The sequence below is a fragment of the Genypterus blacodes genome, unplaced genomic scaffold, assembly GCF_046128005.1.
Source record: "Genypterus blacodes isolate CSIRO-AG114 ecotype Tasmania unplaced genomic scaffold, CSIRO-AGI_Gbla_v1 ptg000214l_1, whole genome shotgun sequence".
Lineage (NCBI taxonomy): Eukaryota > Metazoa > Chordata > Actinopteri > Ophidiiformes > Ophidiidae > Genypterus > Genypterus blacodes.
Genome location: NW_027467013.1, coordinates 1,461,771 through 1,478,694, shown reverse-complemented (window position 1 = coordinate 1,478,694; position 16,924 = coordinate 1,461,771). Strand labels below are relative to the sequence as shown.

General features: G+C 42.7%; 1 protein-coding gene across 1 annotated transcript in view; it reads right to left on the bottom strand.

The window, feature by feature from the left end:
- The window catches only part of LOC143015732 (obg-like ATPase 1), a 32,259-nt gene extending 16,620 nt beyond the window's left edge, over positions 1-15,639 (bottom strand). Inside the window, exons 1-4 of the mRNA XM_076169789.1 lie at positions 15,582-15,639; positions 5,296-5,471; positions 1,442-1,522; positions 1,066-1,163 (exon numbers count right to left, since the gene is read on the bottom strand). Of these exons, the coding sequence (XP_076025904.1) occupies positions 1,066-1,163; positions 1,442-1,522; positions 5,296-5,471; positions 15,582-15,588 (362 nt within the window). The 5' untranslated portion in view covers positions 15,589-15,639. The remainder of the gene's footprint in view (positions 1-1,065; positions 1,164-1,441; positions 1,523-5,295; positions 5,472-15,581) is intronic.
- Between the last annotated feature and the right edge of the window lie 1,285 nt (positions 15,640-16,924).

Sequence of the window (16,924 nt, the reverse complement as noted above, 5' to 3'; positions counted from 1 at the left end):
GAATCATTTGATTTATGTGTTCCCTTGTCTTGCTCCTCCTCCCCTCTGTCTGACAGTCATACTTTCGTGTCAAGAACGTTTTAACAAACAGTCATAGGTAAACAACTTCCCTGGTAATACAACGCTGCCAAGTAAAGCGCTAAAAACAAATGTTGTACGAAGTGACACCTCAAGCCTAGAGGGCAATTGGAAAAGTGCAGTGACAATCCACACGTTGGTGTTATTGAGAAAAGGGCTGTAGTGTGGAAAAGTAGCCCTTTCAGAAATAATGGATGTCTAATACCGGTTTTCTGGATGTGCTCTCACTGTGGACAGAGGATAACATTACTATAAAAACTGTTTTTGACAGAAGTGAGGGTCGCAGATGTGGAACACGGAGGAGAAGTTTCTATCTGGGCTCAGGAGTCATTCGTGTTGGGTTCTGTGCTCGGAATACTGCCAATTAAAAAGCACACGGAGGCAAATTTGTCTTTGTTTAGGGCGAACAGACAGCCTGGGCCGTCACTGGGATGTGTGGGAATATAAAGTCTGTGAGAAAAACCCAAATATCTGACGCCACAGCTTTGTAACATGTTTAAAGAGCCCTGGCTTTATGATTTATTAACCCTCCAGATGATATTAATTATTTTTACTTTTTTAATTTGTCATTTTTAAGCCGTCTCTGGCTTTGATATCTATGGAAACGAGGACTTTCTGATGGGAAATGGAGACCATATGCTGCTGTTGAGCCTAATGAAGTGCAGAATGCGGTGGTTTGCGTGGTTTTTGCGTAGCTGGATGTTCTGCTGCAGCAAAGTTAGTGCCACCTCCAGGGCAGATATGAGACCACAGGCTGCAGACCGGCGTGGGTAATTCTCACACAGCCCAAACACGCACACTTTGTTATTGCTGGAATGCAGATAGAGTATCCGGAGAAAATACTCAATCAAAGTTAGTAGAAAATGAATGTAACTGCATGCGTAATTAGAAGGAAAGCTCTGTGCTGCTGGTGATGAATGAGAGCGACGTGTCCGCTCCCGCCCGCCCCCCTCCGCCCCCCCGCCCGCCCTGCTTCCCAGCACTCACCATTTGTTCTTTCTCCTGACGTAGTCTTTCTCAGAGAGGTTAACGAGGTAAATCATTGGTTTGGATGTCAGAAACAAGTATTTGTTCAACACGTCGATCTGTGACAAAAACAGAGACGGAGGCGGGTGAGCGTCCAAACTTTGCAGGAGGAAGTGAAGTCAAAGTGAAGAGGGTCTGCATGAGGAGCGTCTACAGTATAAGGCCTCTGCATCCAAGTCAACACGGCCAGATGTCATTAGTTTGAAGACAAGTAAGGTTTGCCTGATGTTAACATTGTAGTTTGCACTAAATATGCCATAATATCAGAAAACAGCAGTTGGACAAAGAAGATTAGGAAGACGTTAATAATTTTGCCGGTAACATCAAAGCTTTTTACCTCCTTGTCGTTCCACTCCTGATAGAAGCGGACATTTTTCTTTTCATCCACAACCCAGCTCTTGATTTTGCACATTACGTCCTGTTTGGGATTAAAAGAGAATGAACAAGAAGCCATTAAAGGAGATGAAAAAGAGTATAAACCCAGCAGGGTATGGGGTAATTATTTCCTAAATGCATGGCATCCTGATGCCAAAATGAACAATGGCTGCGCTCGCATTCAGGCAGGAGTGGCCCGGCTTTGACAGGGACGCCGTGCACCAGACCCCCGTCCCTCCTCTAAGTCCTCTAAGACAAAATGCCTTCTGGGGCATCGCGCTCAGAGTCGGCGTTTTTTTTTGTACATTAATATTCCATGGGGACAGTTTAATGGAAAGAGAGGAGAGGGAAGAGCGGGGAGCTAATTGGGAGTTGGTTCGTTAGGTGTAGATTGTTGCTCCTTCCTTAGGCACTCTGAGGCCGTGCTGAATGTGCACTAGTGAGGTACAGAAGTAATTATTCGTCGTTTCTTCTGGAGAAAATATTGAGCATTCGCAGTTATGTATGGCGCATTCATTACCGAGGTACTTGTGGGCTGAGGCTACAGGCGAGATTGGGTCCTGACAGGATCTGGAAGCGGAAAAGGGTGGGAAAATGGGAGGGAGGCAGTTATAAAATTTGTAATAAAGAAATTGAGCCTATTATTGTTGATCCAGCCCCACAGAAATTAGCGGAACACATTCTTTTTGTTCCTGTCAACTTGACCTCCCCCTTCATATAAAAACTCCCCCACCCCCTGCAACACCCCCCCACCTCCTTTTCCCTCCCTAAACCCTTGCAGCACTTCACAATCATACTCCCTTTTGAAAGAACTGAGGAAAAAAGCCTGCCAGAGCCTCAATTACACAATGGCAGAAAAAGCTCCACACACTGACCCCCAGCCAGCTGCATTCACTCTCTGCACATCTCTCTCCACAGGAATTCTAAAGGCCTTTTAGTCAGGCAGCCAGAGTGCAACCAGCGGGAGAGAGCGCAGGAAGAGCTGCACACACTCCGCCCGCGCCGGCCCAAGTCTTCACAGAGAGATTAATCATCTGTGAAATGGAAACAGCAAACGGCCAGTGACACAGGCTGAACCCGCTCCAGGTTTCCCTCATCAGCTCGCGCCGCCGTGCAGCGCTCCTCTAACAGGCAGGTGTTAATAAAAGGCATATAGGTCCCACAGGGGTCAAACACATACGCCTGCCACCATGAAACGCCGCTGGTGGGCCGGCTTCTTATTATTGTTTTGTAAGGAATGGGATTTTGAGGATTCGCACGGACAAAAGGAATGAAACATTGTTCTTGTAAACACAGCACCGTCAAAATGGATTTAAATCTTCATAACAATGCAGAACTACGCGCCCTGTGCCGGTTGTGCCTGTGTGTGTGTGTTTCACAATAAGGGGGAATCGTACGTGACCGCAAATTACAGCCACGACATCTGTTAACATAAATACTAATTAGAGGCATTTTAAAGCTAAGATTTGAACTAAAATCAATCAAACTCCTCCTCTCTAACTCATATACCTTTAATTTACACTATAAATATTGTCTGATTTTTTTAAAACTGGAACTGCATTAAATAAAGGAGAGGAGATGCTCTGAAAAATCTGTTCTCCTGATAAATCTCATTTGTGTTTATACCTGGAAAAGATGTATTAAGCTCAAACCACAAATGTACAATATTGCTTCATGATATATCTGAGCAATACTGGAGTTCTCCCCTCCCCTGTATTTATATGCAATATGTTTATATCTTTATCTCTATAATCCTCCTACACTGCTCAACATTTAACATCCACTGTCTCAGCATTCAGAGCGGCCCACTAAACTTTAAGTCTCTTTACCCTCATGAGCTTCATTTACTACAGGTTACAGAGATGTTGATTGAACTCGTCTAGTCTTCAACAGTTTCCGAATCAATAGATACATTTCAGAAATTGACAAAGTTTAAAGTTTCATGTGATTTAAGGCAGAAAAGGAGGAAACAAAACCAAAGGATGAAACTAAAATTTTGTGCAGCGTGCGTGCATGTTCACATTCATCTATAGGTTTAGTTTGAGGATTTCACAGCGAGTCAGATTAAGGTTGCTGGTATGTAAGCGATGGTGCATAACGACGCATCCTGTTTTACTTATGTGGCAATTATAGATTTGTGTGGAATAAGTTGCCCTCTGCATTCAAAGCCATTAAAATAATTCATAACTGAAGGGATAAAGTACTATCTCTCATTTAATTTCACACAACCTCAGGAACACACACACACACACACACACACACACACACACACACACACACACACACACACACACACACACAGCCCAGGCTTCAGAGAAACCGAGGTGCAGCTACGGAAATTAGAACTTAATTCACAGCTCTTGCAAATTACTCAGCGAGGGCAAAAACTCAGGCTGTAATTAGCATGTAAATAGTTAAATAGCATTTAACTTGTTATTTCATGGTTTGCTGTAGCTCCATAAAAACACACTGCAAACCAAACGCCATTGTTTCCTGTTCCTTACACTGTAAACTGGATGGTGTCTGGACGGATGCATGCGTTCTGCACGTATACCGTGTGTTCGCATAATCAAGCGTAGACGTGAATACACACACAGCAGCTCAACATCGCCATCAAACACTGAGCCTGTGAGACAATCGCACACACACACACACACACACACACACACACACACACACACACACACACACACACTCTCTCTCCCATCTAAGGGCTTACTGCAGCCTTTGATAAGCTCCATTCTTCGCCGTCTAAAGAGCCCTTCTATACATTTCACTTGCCGACGTGTGCGCAACCTTTGACAACTAATGTAGATCATTTTTATTCATTGCCTAAAATTGTTGGCAATTATGTGCATAAGCAGCCACCTGCCTAGCCTGAATGGCTCCTGTCTGTGGGGCTGCAGGGGTGTGGGGTGGTGCTGTGGGCAGAGTGGAGGAGGAAGGGCTGGGGTGGGGGCCTGAAGCCTGGAGGGAGCCAACCAGGCATGGGGGGCCTCTGCAGCAGGTGAAATGGCCCCTCTCGTTAGCGTAATGACTGGTCAGAGCCTTAGCGTGTCAGGGCCTGAAATTGGGCATGCGGCTCTAAGTGAAAGGCCAGATTACCTCGCTTGCTGGCCCATTCTGAGCCGAGGTCATCCGCCCTCTGAACGCCCAGCACTGATATTGCATGTCACACATCAAATCCCTCTCCGGTGATGGAACATTTACAACCAAATCACTGCTAACATTGGCTGCCGGCCTCATTACCTTAACGGACCGTCTGCATGTTGATGCGCATCCGCACACATTTGTTGCAGCAGCAAGAGGCTGTGGCTTCTTTTTTTTTTCTGATCTTACCACATATATCTCTGTGGATGTAACCCATCTATCCTACTGTCAAAGTATATTCCAAACATTGACTGTATTCATGGTGAGATGTAAGCATGTGTGTCACACACTGTATGGCCTGACACGGCTTGTGGAGCCGCTGTAGGTGTGTGAGCCGTGTAAAGAGCTGTGCCATGATTTGAGTATTACTTTAGATGAAAAGAGCTGTGTGAAAACACTTTCATTAGCCCGGCGTTGTGACCCGGGGTTAGCAGCTGAATAAGTAACTCACTATTAATGATTTCGACAGCGGAAAACCCCTGACCCCTGATCACTTTCAATCGCTGAAAGGAAAAAAATGGGGCAGGGGGAGGGGTGAGACCTATTGGATGGAGATTAAAAAAAACATACTTTTTTTTCTCTTCCTTGGCCGTGTGTGTGTTGGAGGGTTATTATTTGTGGCTTGCTGTGAGGGGGAGCAAAAGGCCTGCTGGGACATTGACTCACATATTCTGGTTTGAGTTTCTTGTCGCCGCCTCTAATGGCCGTTTTCTCCAGCTTGTCAATAATGGGGCCGATCATCTCCTCGTCCTTCAGCCTCAGCTCCTCGTGGATGATCTCCATGTCCCTCACTGGGTCCACCGTTCCCTCAACATGGATGATATCCTCATCCTCAAATGCACCTGCAGCAACAGGACGCAAACATGCAGGGCGTCAGGGCGTACACGTGGAGAGCAGGAACAACAAAATCAATGACATTGACTTTTTGGGAGATTGCATGCGAAACAGTGATTAGATGTAGCCGGAAAAATCGTTACATCTTTACAGAGAATATGGGGTAAATAAATATTCACATGGAAAAGCACAGTGGGAGTCAAAGAGCCATTACAAGTAGTGCACAATAAAAGCCTTCATAAATATATTAGATCTTTATGTTTCTGTTGCATGTGTCACATCTGCTGAGGGAGAGAAAGCAGCCAGAGAGCGAGCGAGGGAACGACATCGCAGCAGAGAGGGAAGTCTTCTTCTGATTCACGTTCTACCTCAAGATAATAAATAAATACTAGAAATGAAGAAAACAGAGAATATGATGTAACTGTATAAAGAAAAGGGGGGAACATAAGAGGAAGAGGACAGTCTCCCCCTAATCAATTGCGTCTTAGCTGTGGCTGTGCTGGTGATTAGATAATGAGGCTCTGAAGCAGATCATTTAGCCAGCAGCGGCTCTCAGGCCTCCTTTTGATTCCCCAGCAGAGATCAGGGTTGGGGAGGGAGGGAGGGAGGGAGGGAGGGAGGGAGGGCTTGGTGGGTGGGTGGGGTGAGTTGTCGTGGGTGTACATCTGTCACTTAAGAGTGACAGCCGTTAACATTACCAGTGGCAACTGTAGCGGACTGCTCGCCACGCTGTTATACCAATATGTTCCTCAGCCTCATGTTTTATAACTTGTAGGATTTAATGTGTAGTTCGGTTGATTTCAGATGCATTAGAAAAGAGGATGTAAACACAATATGTAAGTATGTCAGCATAACTCTGAGTTTCTTTCGCCTTAAATCTGAATCAGCTTGGATTCCCTCCCCTGACACCTTTAAGTTTGTCCGCTATAAATAAATAAATAAACAACCGACAATCAGTGACATGTGAAGCGTCAGAAGCAGACATAATGTGAATGCCGTCTCCTTCAACAGGGACGCGGATGTGTGTGAATGATGACCTGCTTTATGTTCCCGTGTGTTGAGGTGATGCTATGTATGGAATGTGTACGCTGGAGCCACAGGAAATTATTAGCAATCTATACACAAGTGTCGACACTCCCATGGAAAAAAAGCTGTGTTGACAGGTGAGGTCCTGTGAGACAATAGCATCACTACAGCGTGAGAGCCATGACGCCGCCACACACATCTCTCAACAGGTTACAACACTGACTCATGGTACAAATGACTGATGATTCATGGCTGTGTGGAGTCATCATCATACGCAGCAGCCATGGCCCGAGGGTCAGAATGATCCGTGGAGACCGTATACATACAAAGCTGTGAGATAGCTTATAGGTTAGGATAGTCTGAACATCTATGGTCATTTTACTGCTGTATTCTAGTCAGTGCCTAATAAGTATCATCAGAAAGAAGCGTGTCTCTGGGACGGGTGTCGTAAAAGGACTCTTTATAAACTAAAAACATGATGAATATATGGTACATGTGTGAGTCCTGAAATGTAAAATGTGTGAGAGAGAGAGAGAAAAGGAGAGCGAGAGGGAAAAAGACTTGCGTAGTCGAGCACATTTCCCTGTCACAGGTTTTTGTATCCATTTGATCACAAATAGCTTAAGCCTGAATTTCTGACAATTACCAGTATTAGTTTTGAAGAAATTGACATAAATATGGAAACAGTTATGCTTCTTGAATGTTCCTTGATCAAGCCCTTTATAGGTTCACCACATTTCATCAAAATGGGTTCATAACTTTTTGAGATACATATTTAATCCTGCAAACAATCAAAGCGTCGCCTGCAGGTTCTAAGCTGAAGCTCCTTGTTCATCTTCAGGTGGTTCTGGGTGAAGGAGGGAAAGCACCTGATTTCCTAAACTAAAGGGGGCTTTTACAATCCGAGCGTTACTCAGCAGTCACGTCTAATTATCAAATCTCAAAGTGGATGACAAAATGACAGATACCCAGAATCCCTCCGTACACTGCTGCCCTTATTACACATGCAAGTCAACAGAAGCTGGAGACTTTTGTGCAAGCTGTCATCCTGTGAGTTGTCCTCGTGGTGAAATGAACTTATCCAATTACTCTCTGCCTAATCAGGCTGTTTTGGTTCCTCTCCTCTTCCAGAGGTACTCCACAGTATAAACAGTTCACTTACGCCACACAGAAAGGGGCTAATCAGTAGAATTATTGTTTTGCTGCTCCAATTTACCAGCTCCCTGTTTAGCACTGATTGGAATGAAAATTTGCTATTGTGTCTGCACGAGCCAGGAAAATATAATGCAGTGTAATCATTTTGTTAGCTGCAGGAATATACATACATTACAAATGGAGGTGACGAACATAAGCTCTGATACAATGTATTTAAAATGAGAAGAGATATGAGTTCATTGTAGAATTTTGTACTTATTAATTAGCAGTGAAGAGGTTTATAAAGGTTCATTTAATAAAGATCTCATGTTCAGACTAAATCATTACATCAGGCAGCTCTTTTCAGCTTATTTAAGTTACATTTTAGATTTTTAAACGGCAGCAATTGACACATTTCTCACCCGAAGTAAGTAATCAATGTTTTTTAGCTTTTCTTAAAGATCCTAAATAAATAACAAATCTTCAAAGGGCCTTTCAGACGGCAACGGCAGCAGCAGCAGCAGATGATCACTCACTATTTAGTCATCAACTGACATCAGCTCTCCTCTGACCACTACATATCCCACAGTAATTTGCTTTAATTAATTTCGCCTCATTTAACATTCACATCTACTTCACCATAGTCCCATTCAGGGTGTAGAGCTGCGGTACAAATGCATGAGGTGAAAGAGAAATCTGAGGGGGAAATCTCCACAATTAGTCCTTTAACAAGCAGGTCTGGGTAGGGCTGTGTGGAGACAGCTCTTATAAAGCTGAGGCGCCACACAAAGCCACATGCAAGACCGTAAAAAAAAAAGGAAGAAAGAGGGAAGAGGGAGGAGAGGCTCTGTTTCAGGAGTCAGCTCTATCTCACTGCTACATTTTTACTGTTTCATTTCAAATACTGTGTGCATGAGAGAGACCATTAATGTCTCTGTGTGGTTACAGCACAAAGGCTTATTGTGCTGTTCAATGGCCTGATCAGTCAGTATACGCTTACAAAGTATAACTACATGAGCTGAGCACAGATACATGAAAGAAACACATGGAAATATATCTTTAGAAGAGTTCATTTACAATAGTTTTTATTGATTATTAAAATTCAGGTTTTTATGTGTATAGTCCAGCTAAACAATCAAACTGCAGGTGTTTTATTGTTTTTTTTTAAAGATTGAATAAGTATTAGTTTGATTGATATAAAATCACAATAGAAAATAAAACAAATAAAAAAATGTTACTGACAAATTTTACACTTTAAATTAGTTTTTGCGGGAAACAAGGCAGGACCTTTACAGTGAAACAGGAAGTTACCCTTGTGATGTCATTGAGGTTAGTTTTAATGTAAGAACATGTCTTAGCCTAAAAGTAATTTGATTCAAAATTAATTTCCGCTATTAATACATTCAATATGTTTTTGCAAATGAACTCTTCGCGATCACTTTGTGGATTTGTCTTTACACTCTGATGATGTAACCGTAGCCATGCTGGAAATATCATTGCGACACAGTGAAGAACACGTAAAGAAATATTCCAATAATCATGGGATGTCAGAGTTTAAGAGCAGGAAACAGAGGTAGCCTGAGCTAACCTGTGTCATCTTCCTCAGGTGGAGATCAATATCGATTGAGTTGCTTCCTCTGATGTTGCTAACTGGGAGGATATGTGGTCACCATAATTCAGTCAAATTACAGTATTCACCTCCTTGTAACTTCCTGTGCATGTTTTCACATGCATGATAGGTGCGAGCACATCTAAAGCACTTGCATTCCTCGGTGCCGCTTTTAAAATGTTCATGCAAACTCAGCGTGTCAATCCTCCTGGTATTCAGAGCAGTAAAAGCTATTTTATGAGTCTGTCAGGAAAAGCACATTATGGAGGTCTTTCCAGCCCAAAAACACTAGACAAGGGCGTTTATGTTCATTCATGAAATATCATCTTGACGTGAATTTGAATCTTTCCAAATAGATTATACTGAAGAAATCACAGTGCTAGAGCGTATGAATATCACTTCCTCACAAGGTGTCTCCACTTTCTGTGTAATCTACTGTCAGACGTGAAGGCTCATACCAAACTGAGCAATAAAGGTGCATCCTCATCCACATTTCACATCGCTGTCATGTGCCATGAAAGTCATTCAGACAAACCCGATCTGTGAGCATCCGAGGAGCGAATACACCCGACCAGGCTCCAGCTTCCATCATCTCTGATTGAAAACAACAGTGTTAATTCCCTTATCATTAGCCTAACCTCTGTCATTCCATTTATTTTGTTAGAGCAGGGAGCATGAGAGTGCCCTGATTGAAAAGAGCTGTCATATACATGCGACTGTTGTCCCACATCATTCAGAGAACAAACCTTTTTAGATCCTTAACTACTATAGTGCTGCTGATTGCAGAGGCACCAGCAATTTCCAAACCAACCGCCACCTGAACAATGATGTGTTCAGCTTTCAGGCCCTCCAGCCTTTCAAAGGTGAATCATTTCACAGTTTGGAACGAGATCTCCATAGCAACTCCTCTTTGAGGGGTTTAGAATCACCATCCAATAATTCTATGATCATCGGGCCTTACCATTCCCAGTGGTTCTTTTCACAGCGGACAGGCAAGGGGGGCATGAGGAGGAAGCAGGGAAATTCTACAGTCTATTTCAGGCAATTCATCTCGCAGCCCCATTAGAATTCAAAATATTGCGACCTTCAATCACCGAGCATGTTATCTAGAGCTGTGGTGATCTCCAGTCAAGATGGGTATACATTTGGCTCTAATCATCCACGATGAGTGGAGGCTGACAAAAACTCTTCATTCTCACTGATTCAAAATGCTCATTTAAATGCTGTGACAGCAAAAAAAACGCACAAAAGGAGAACTCACCCTCCTACCACTGCAGTTTAATTATCTGGATTTTAGCTGCATCTCAACACAATGCTTTAGTGAAACAACTAACGTAAACACAGAGGCAAACACGGTGCTGTGCAGAGATGGAGTCGGGTTATTTTAGGGTGTTTTTCCCATTTCCATCTCCATAAACAAATAATTCCGTCCATTCTGGCTTATTTTTTTTAAATCACAATGTATACTAAAGAATAACAAGACAGGAGGAAAACATCATTAACCACTGCAGACGTCTGGGCAGCACAATGTGTCCAATATGTTTCCTAAGGGTGTTGAGGAGAGCAGGGTGCAGCACAGACACCAGTAAACACAGAACACAAGACAACAGCGTCCTGATCAGAGAAAACAACCTAACCAAGATCGGTTACATTTCCTCATGAGAGTTGAGTCTCAGTCTGACACATAAAGAAGCCAGGCTGTACACTAAATTCATTTTTCATGTATTCACTTTTTCCTCAGCAATTATAATTCCTCAGTCACAGAGCTCCTTGTGTGTTATGTGAGTTCTACAAGGTGGACTAATTGGGTGAACATGCAGTGATTATGAACTTCTGGCTGCTCTCCATGATTGCGGCTTTGGCGTCGTACGATGACACAGATCAGCTTTGGAACATTTGTTTTGGATTTCTATGAAACATTCTAGCGGCATTCTTGGCGCGAGTGTGTCGAGATGAGTTCGGCCAAGAACTTTGACCCGAGGACATTTTCCACAACGCCACAGCAAAATCTAATACTAACACTATTAATGATCAACTGAGTGTCAGTCATGCTTGATTAGTTAAATTCCTCACACACACCGGACAGACACACACACACAGGTGGAACTCACTGGGCTGGTTAAAGTATTTTGAATGTTCTTCTGCTTTGAAAATCCGAGTTGGTGAGTGATTAGGGAGAAATGTCAGCGAGCAGCTATGGTTGGCGTCAGTGGAGAGGCAGGTAGGCCATAAATCGTCTATGTCTAAATATTCAACCCTGTTTGTTCACAACGCCTCCAGCCGAGCAGTCAGCTTGATTTATATACTGTAAGTGATTAGTAAAGTGAGAGCAGACAGTTTGAAAGATACAATAAGCAAATACAATGCGATGTCTTCCTGATTCAGCAGCCGTTTATCATCATTATATATGAATAGTTCTCGGATGACAACACACATAAAAGTCACTGAGGGTGCTGGAGATATTTGGGTCTTGAACAAATTTTGGTGGTAAGTGGAGAGGACATGCATTCTGGTTCATGTATTCTTGAGTAATGTTTTTGAGGTATATTCTGATTTGATTGTGTTGTTGTGAAATGGAGCAGATGGCTTTGAGGAACCATTCAGAAGTCGATTAAGAGAGTTAAGTTTGGATATAGAGACCAAGTGAAAAACTGGTAATGAAAAACAAATTCACATTGCTAAAACAATAATTTCATCTAGTAGATGTTTTACTCAGATAATCAGTGTTTGTTCCTTTGTATCAACATCTATGATCATTTGAGAAAGAAAAGTTTATTATCAATATTTATTCTATTATTTTTATTTTATTATTTGTTACAATCGCTGGAAAAAAAATTATTCAAGAAATTATATGTAAAAAAAAAGTGAAAAGTTATTTTTTTACAAGATACAAGATATCAAAATAGTATCAAACACTCCACACACTCTCTTTCTCTCTCCCTGTGTGAAAAATGAATAATGGTAGCCATCTGCTTAGGAGCGGAGTATGGGTAGTTGTTTAAGAATACACTAATCCACTGCTAAATACTCACACTGACAGATGGTCAAATTGAATTAATCATACCAATAGACTCTAGTTAGGTGAGTTAGTTATTATATCCTACTTTATTTCTCACAGGGATGAAGGCGCTAAGATGAACAGCTGAACCTGTTGAGAGTCGCATCCAATAATGTTGCTTTGTGCTCCATAATGCAGCATCAGGATAAAACAATGTGAGATCTCTGCTGCTCTGTCAGATGTCAACAAAGCGTCTATGTGCTCTGTTACCGAGACGAAGAAGAGGATAGAAGAGAATATTTTTTTCCAAGTCCTTCAGGCACTGGAAGAGCAGTGGGAAAGAACCTTAGTTAACACATGAGGAAGAATCAGGTGCTGAAGGCGTGAATGTCAGCACGGGAGAAGAGTGTACACCAAAAATAACTGCTACTTTCCAGCTGGCTGACCAAACCGCAGCCAGTCCCTTCAGATTAAACATGCTATTCCACAGTATCTTAAGGCAGGATTGTTACTGAGTGTTGCGACCATAAGTCTTCATTAAAAGCGAGCTGGAGGTTTCCTGCGGTGATGGGGGTGGGGGGGGTAAGGAGGGGGGGGACACTCGGTGTAACATTCATACATCTAATTGCTGGAAACCAAACATCTGGGACTAAGGCCAGGTGGGTTGGCAGGGCTGCTAGCAGGGAACAGAAGAGCAGATGAAGTAGAACATGTCTGTCTTGTCTCAGACAGTGCCGACGCACAGGGAGAGCTTTGCCTGCAAACCGTTCCTGACCAGGCATTCAATAGAATCAGCTTTCAGGATGCCATAATGCGGCGTAATAGTTTTTGGAAAGATTTTGTTGAAAGTAAATCCACTGTTTACCCAGGCTTTTCAAAGCCATTAAGGGTTGAAAGATATTCCTGACATGCACACACTGCTGGGGGAATTTAGTGACTAACTGCAAGACTTCAAAGTCCAGACAACAAGAAAGAAATCCAGTTAAAGCACGGCCTGGCATCAGCATGGGCACAGCAGACAAAGTGGACTCTTTAAAAGAAAAACAGACAATGTGGGAACGTGTTCTACCTGGAAGGACCTGGACAAGAGCGCAAATGATCAGAACGTTTAATCAAAGGTCTGTAGCTCAATAAAGTAAACACAATTAGTTCATTCACCGTCGGAACACTTGGCATCTCTTGCTGATATCCAAAGTTTTCAAGACTCCCAAGCTTAATCTCATCAGGCAGTTTGTTCACGGCCCAAAAAACTGACAAGCACACGACTTTACCCAGCGTTTCCATGTTACCAACACCCAGCATCCCTCCGGAGTCCATTTCCAAATGCTGCTTCTAAGTCCCAGACAAACACATACCACTCCAGACACAAAAAATTGTGATGCTCCACAACCATATAATCATGCAATATAAAAGTAGCTTCTTTAGCACTGCAGCCTGCCTGACACCAGATAGATACAATTGCAAAACAAAAGCGGCTATGTTTAATGGTTAACTTGTGAAACATACCGCATTGTCTCCAAGGACTTCACACAAGAGTGAAAACAATGGAATGTCAAGCAGATAGTTGTAAACACACAGCGGAGGCTCTCGATCATCCTGTTTTTCCGATGGACGCGGATGCTTGTTTGCCTTTTTGTGTACGAGCAGACAACAAAATAATTGGTTTATGGTGAGGATCTGGTCCATACATTTGGTCCGTATGAAGAGGAGTGTGGTCAGCAGGCACATGATATCTCAAGGGAAAATGTTCCAAGTCGCTAGTATGAAAACATAGACACCCAATATTTTTGCAGTGATGGTAACTGTCTTACTGTTTAAACATCAAAGCTCTGCACTCATTAGTAAATTTCACATTTCAATTAGGATAAATGTTTCCTCGCCTTTGCTAATGAATGCATGAAACGCAACAGTGAAAGTTAAGACAAACTCCAGACCGACTGAGATTCTGAAGTAAATGAAAGTTTGAGAAAGTGTTGTTAAAAACCGAAATCTCACGGGACCAATTAATCTCACCGGACAGGTTTTGTCCCCTCTGTAAATCATTGCTGAGCGTGCCGTAGAGTGGGTGGCCTCCCAGCTGCGCACAACCCCGCAGAATGACCGTGCAGAAAAGGCCATTTGAAAGCAGCACTGGAGCAGGCGTAACACACTTAAACTCTACTCCCACTGGCCCTTGGTTCTAACCCTTCCATGTGGTTGATGTCCAATAATCTGGTCTAATCCGAGAGGTTTTTATCACACAATGCCACCGTCACTAACAGCGTGAAATCAGCAGACAAAGCAGAAGGAGTTTTATAGTCCACCAGAGATCCATCAACCCCACAGTCCTGACATCACGCTCATCAAGGCTCCGCGGGGCTGAAGCAGTGCTAATCTGAGATGCCGCTTTGCCAAATCGCTAACCTCAGACTCAAATTTACACTGTGGTTGTTTACTTGAGCGAGTCTGAGTTGATGGAACTTGCCTAAAACCGAAAGACTTTTTACTGGATTCATTCAAACAAAAGGAGTCGACGCACAATGTAAATGTTTTATGAGGCTTGTGTTATTGAAAGTGATCCGTCCCTGAGGCTGTCTCTGCGTACGACCTTGTGACGCCTGCAGGCCTATCGCTCTGTGCAGATATGTTCAGAATTGTTGCTAACGAATCAGACGCAAGGACACGCATTGGCTTAACAAAAAAGGGATATGGGTTGTTGTTGTGCTTTGTGTTGAGAACCGGTTTGTTACATCAGATCAAGTTACTTAAATGAAGTGAAAAGCTTAAGCCCCGTTGTAATAATAGTGTTTAATTTTAAATTGCTATCTGCATCATTCCTTCAAATGTAGAATATAAATCCCCAGTAAAAGACAACACTGTTCCTCTGATATATGCATTAATAACTTACTTACCTCTGGTGTAGCCAAATGTAATCAAATGTGGCATTTGGATTCAAATTACAGTAATGTGCGGCGTTCCTTCTCGACAGCCAAACCTCAGAATGTGCTACTGACTGTGTGAAGCCCAAACCAGGCGCAGGCCCCTCCACTCCACTCCACCCTCCTGTGATTCTCATACAGGGAGCCTCCCATAAGGAGTGTGGGCTTTGATATGACTTTATTATTCCTGACTGTTATGTTGATCTTGGCACCCCACCACACAAGACGCCCCGCTAGCTACGCTGCAGCACAGCTACGCATCTGCTTCCAAAAAGCTGTGGCTATTTAGTAGAACTGTAAGCAATATCGGGCATCTCAAACAAACTTGATTGGATGTTACATTTCAGTGTGGAACAGAGATTCAACTGTGCAATAAAGCTGAGGGTTATTTCTCTATCCTACGAGTGAACACAAACATGAAACTATAACTCACGTGTCATGTGGAAGATGCCATCACATGCGTTGATGTGGGACAGGAAGGCATTTCCTAAGCCTTGGCCAGCATGAGCACCTTTCACAAGCCCAGCGATGTCCACAACATTAAGGAATGCTGGGACTTTGCTGCAATACAGGAAATCAAAGATCAAAGTGAGTCAAATGTTCCAGTCTACAGTCTTGTATTGTATTCTTATTGTGTATTTAGTGCCGGCCCTACATACTAAGCGGCATAAGTGGTAGCTTAGGAACCAAATGAAGGTCAGGAGGCCCCGTTGTGTTTGTTAATAATCAGATTTATAGTAGTGTGTTAGATAGTGTTAGAAATAAAAACACTCTAAATAAATTCCTTATTTCTAATGTTTTATATAGACTGTAAAAATGTATGATTATAATGAAAGATTATACACTAGTGCTACAGAGCTTGTTCCGTGTGTCCTGAGTTTTATATTCCATTGAAATTGTAAGTTTAGTTCTCATGACTATATTTCAGGCTGAAATGCGATGTGGCATTCGTCATACATACATATGGTACCTGTCAGTCTGAGAGGCATCTCTATGGTAACTGTCAGAGCAGCAGTGGAAATCTGAACTGAGCCTCCATAAAGATGTATAATAACCAGATATTGAAGTTTCCAATACAAGAGCTTTTCCTTTACAGGCAATCTTGGCATAGAGCAGCAATCATACATGATATAAGGAACTGGCAGCTACATGTCAACAACATTATAATGTCCTTTCACATTCCTACAGTGTGCGCTTGGTGCAAGGCCTTCAGAGACTACAGATCTAACATGTGAATAATGTGTGAATGGTGAGACCCCATACCTGGCAGGTTTGTGGAATTGGCAGAGGAAATCATAGCGTTCATCTGGAATGGGCACTCTGCTTTCATTTGGGTCAATGGTGCAGAAGGGGAAATTTTCTGCCGCAGCCTGACTCTTTGTCAGCACGTTGAAAAAGGTTGACTTCCTGAAAATAAAAACAGCAGCGAGGTCAAACCATCTGAAAACGCTGCAGTGTAGCTTCAAGGCTGCAGAGTGTGTTGCAGAAAAACCAATGTAAATGATGCAAGATTGACTTTTTCATTTTCGGCACGAGGACAAGGGGTCATTCTCAGGTATTGAACATTTGATCACTCAAATCAAACAAAAATACTAAACCAAATTGCAAGGTCAGGTAATCCCATAATAGAGCAATTGTGCTTGGAATCGAAGGACAAATTTCATCTCTGATAAACCTTAGCTGTTGAACAGGATCAGCCGAATGCAGCTCCATGTTGTGCTCAGAGGGAGATTTATTTTCTATGCCACAAGCCACTCAAGGGGTACTTCAAGATCT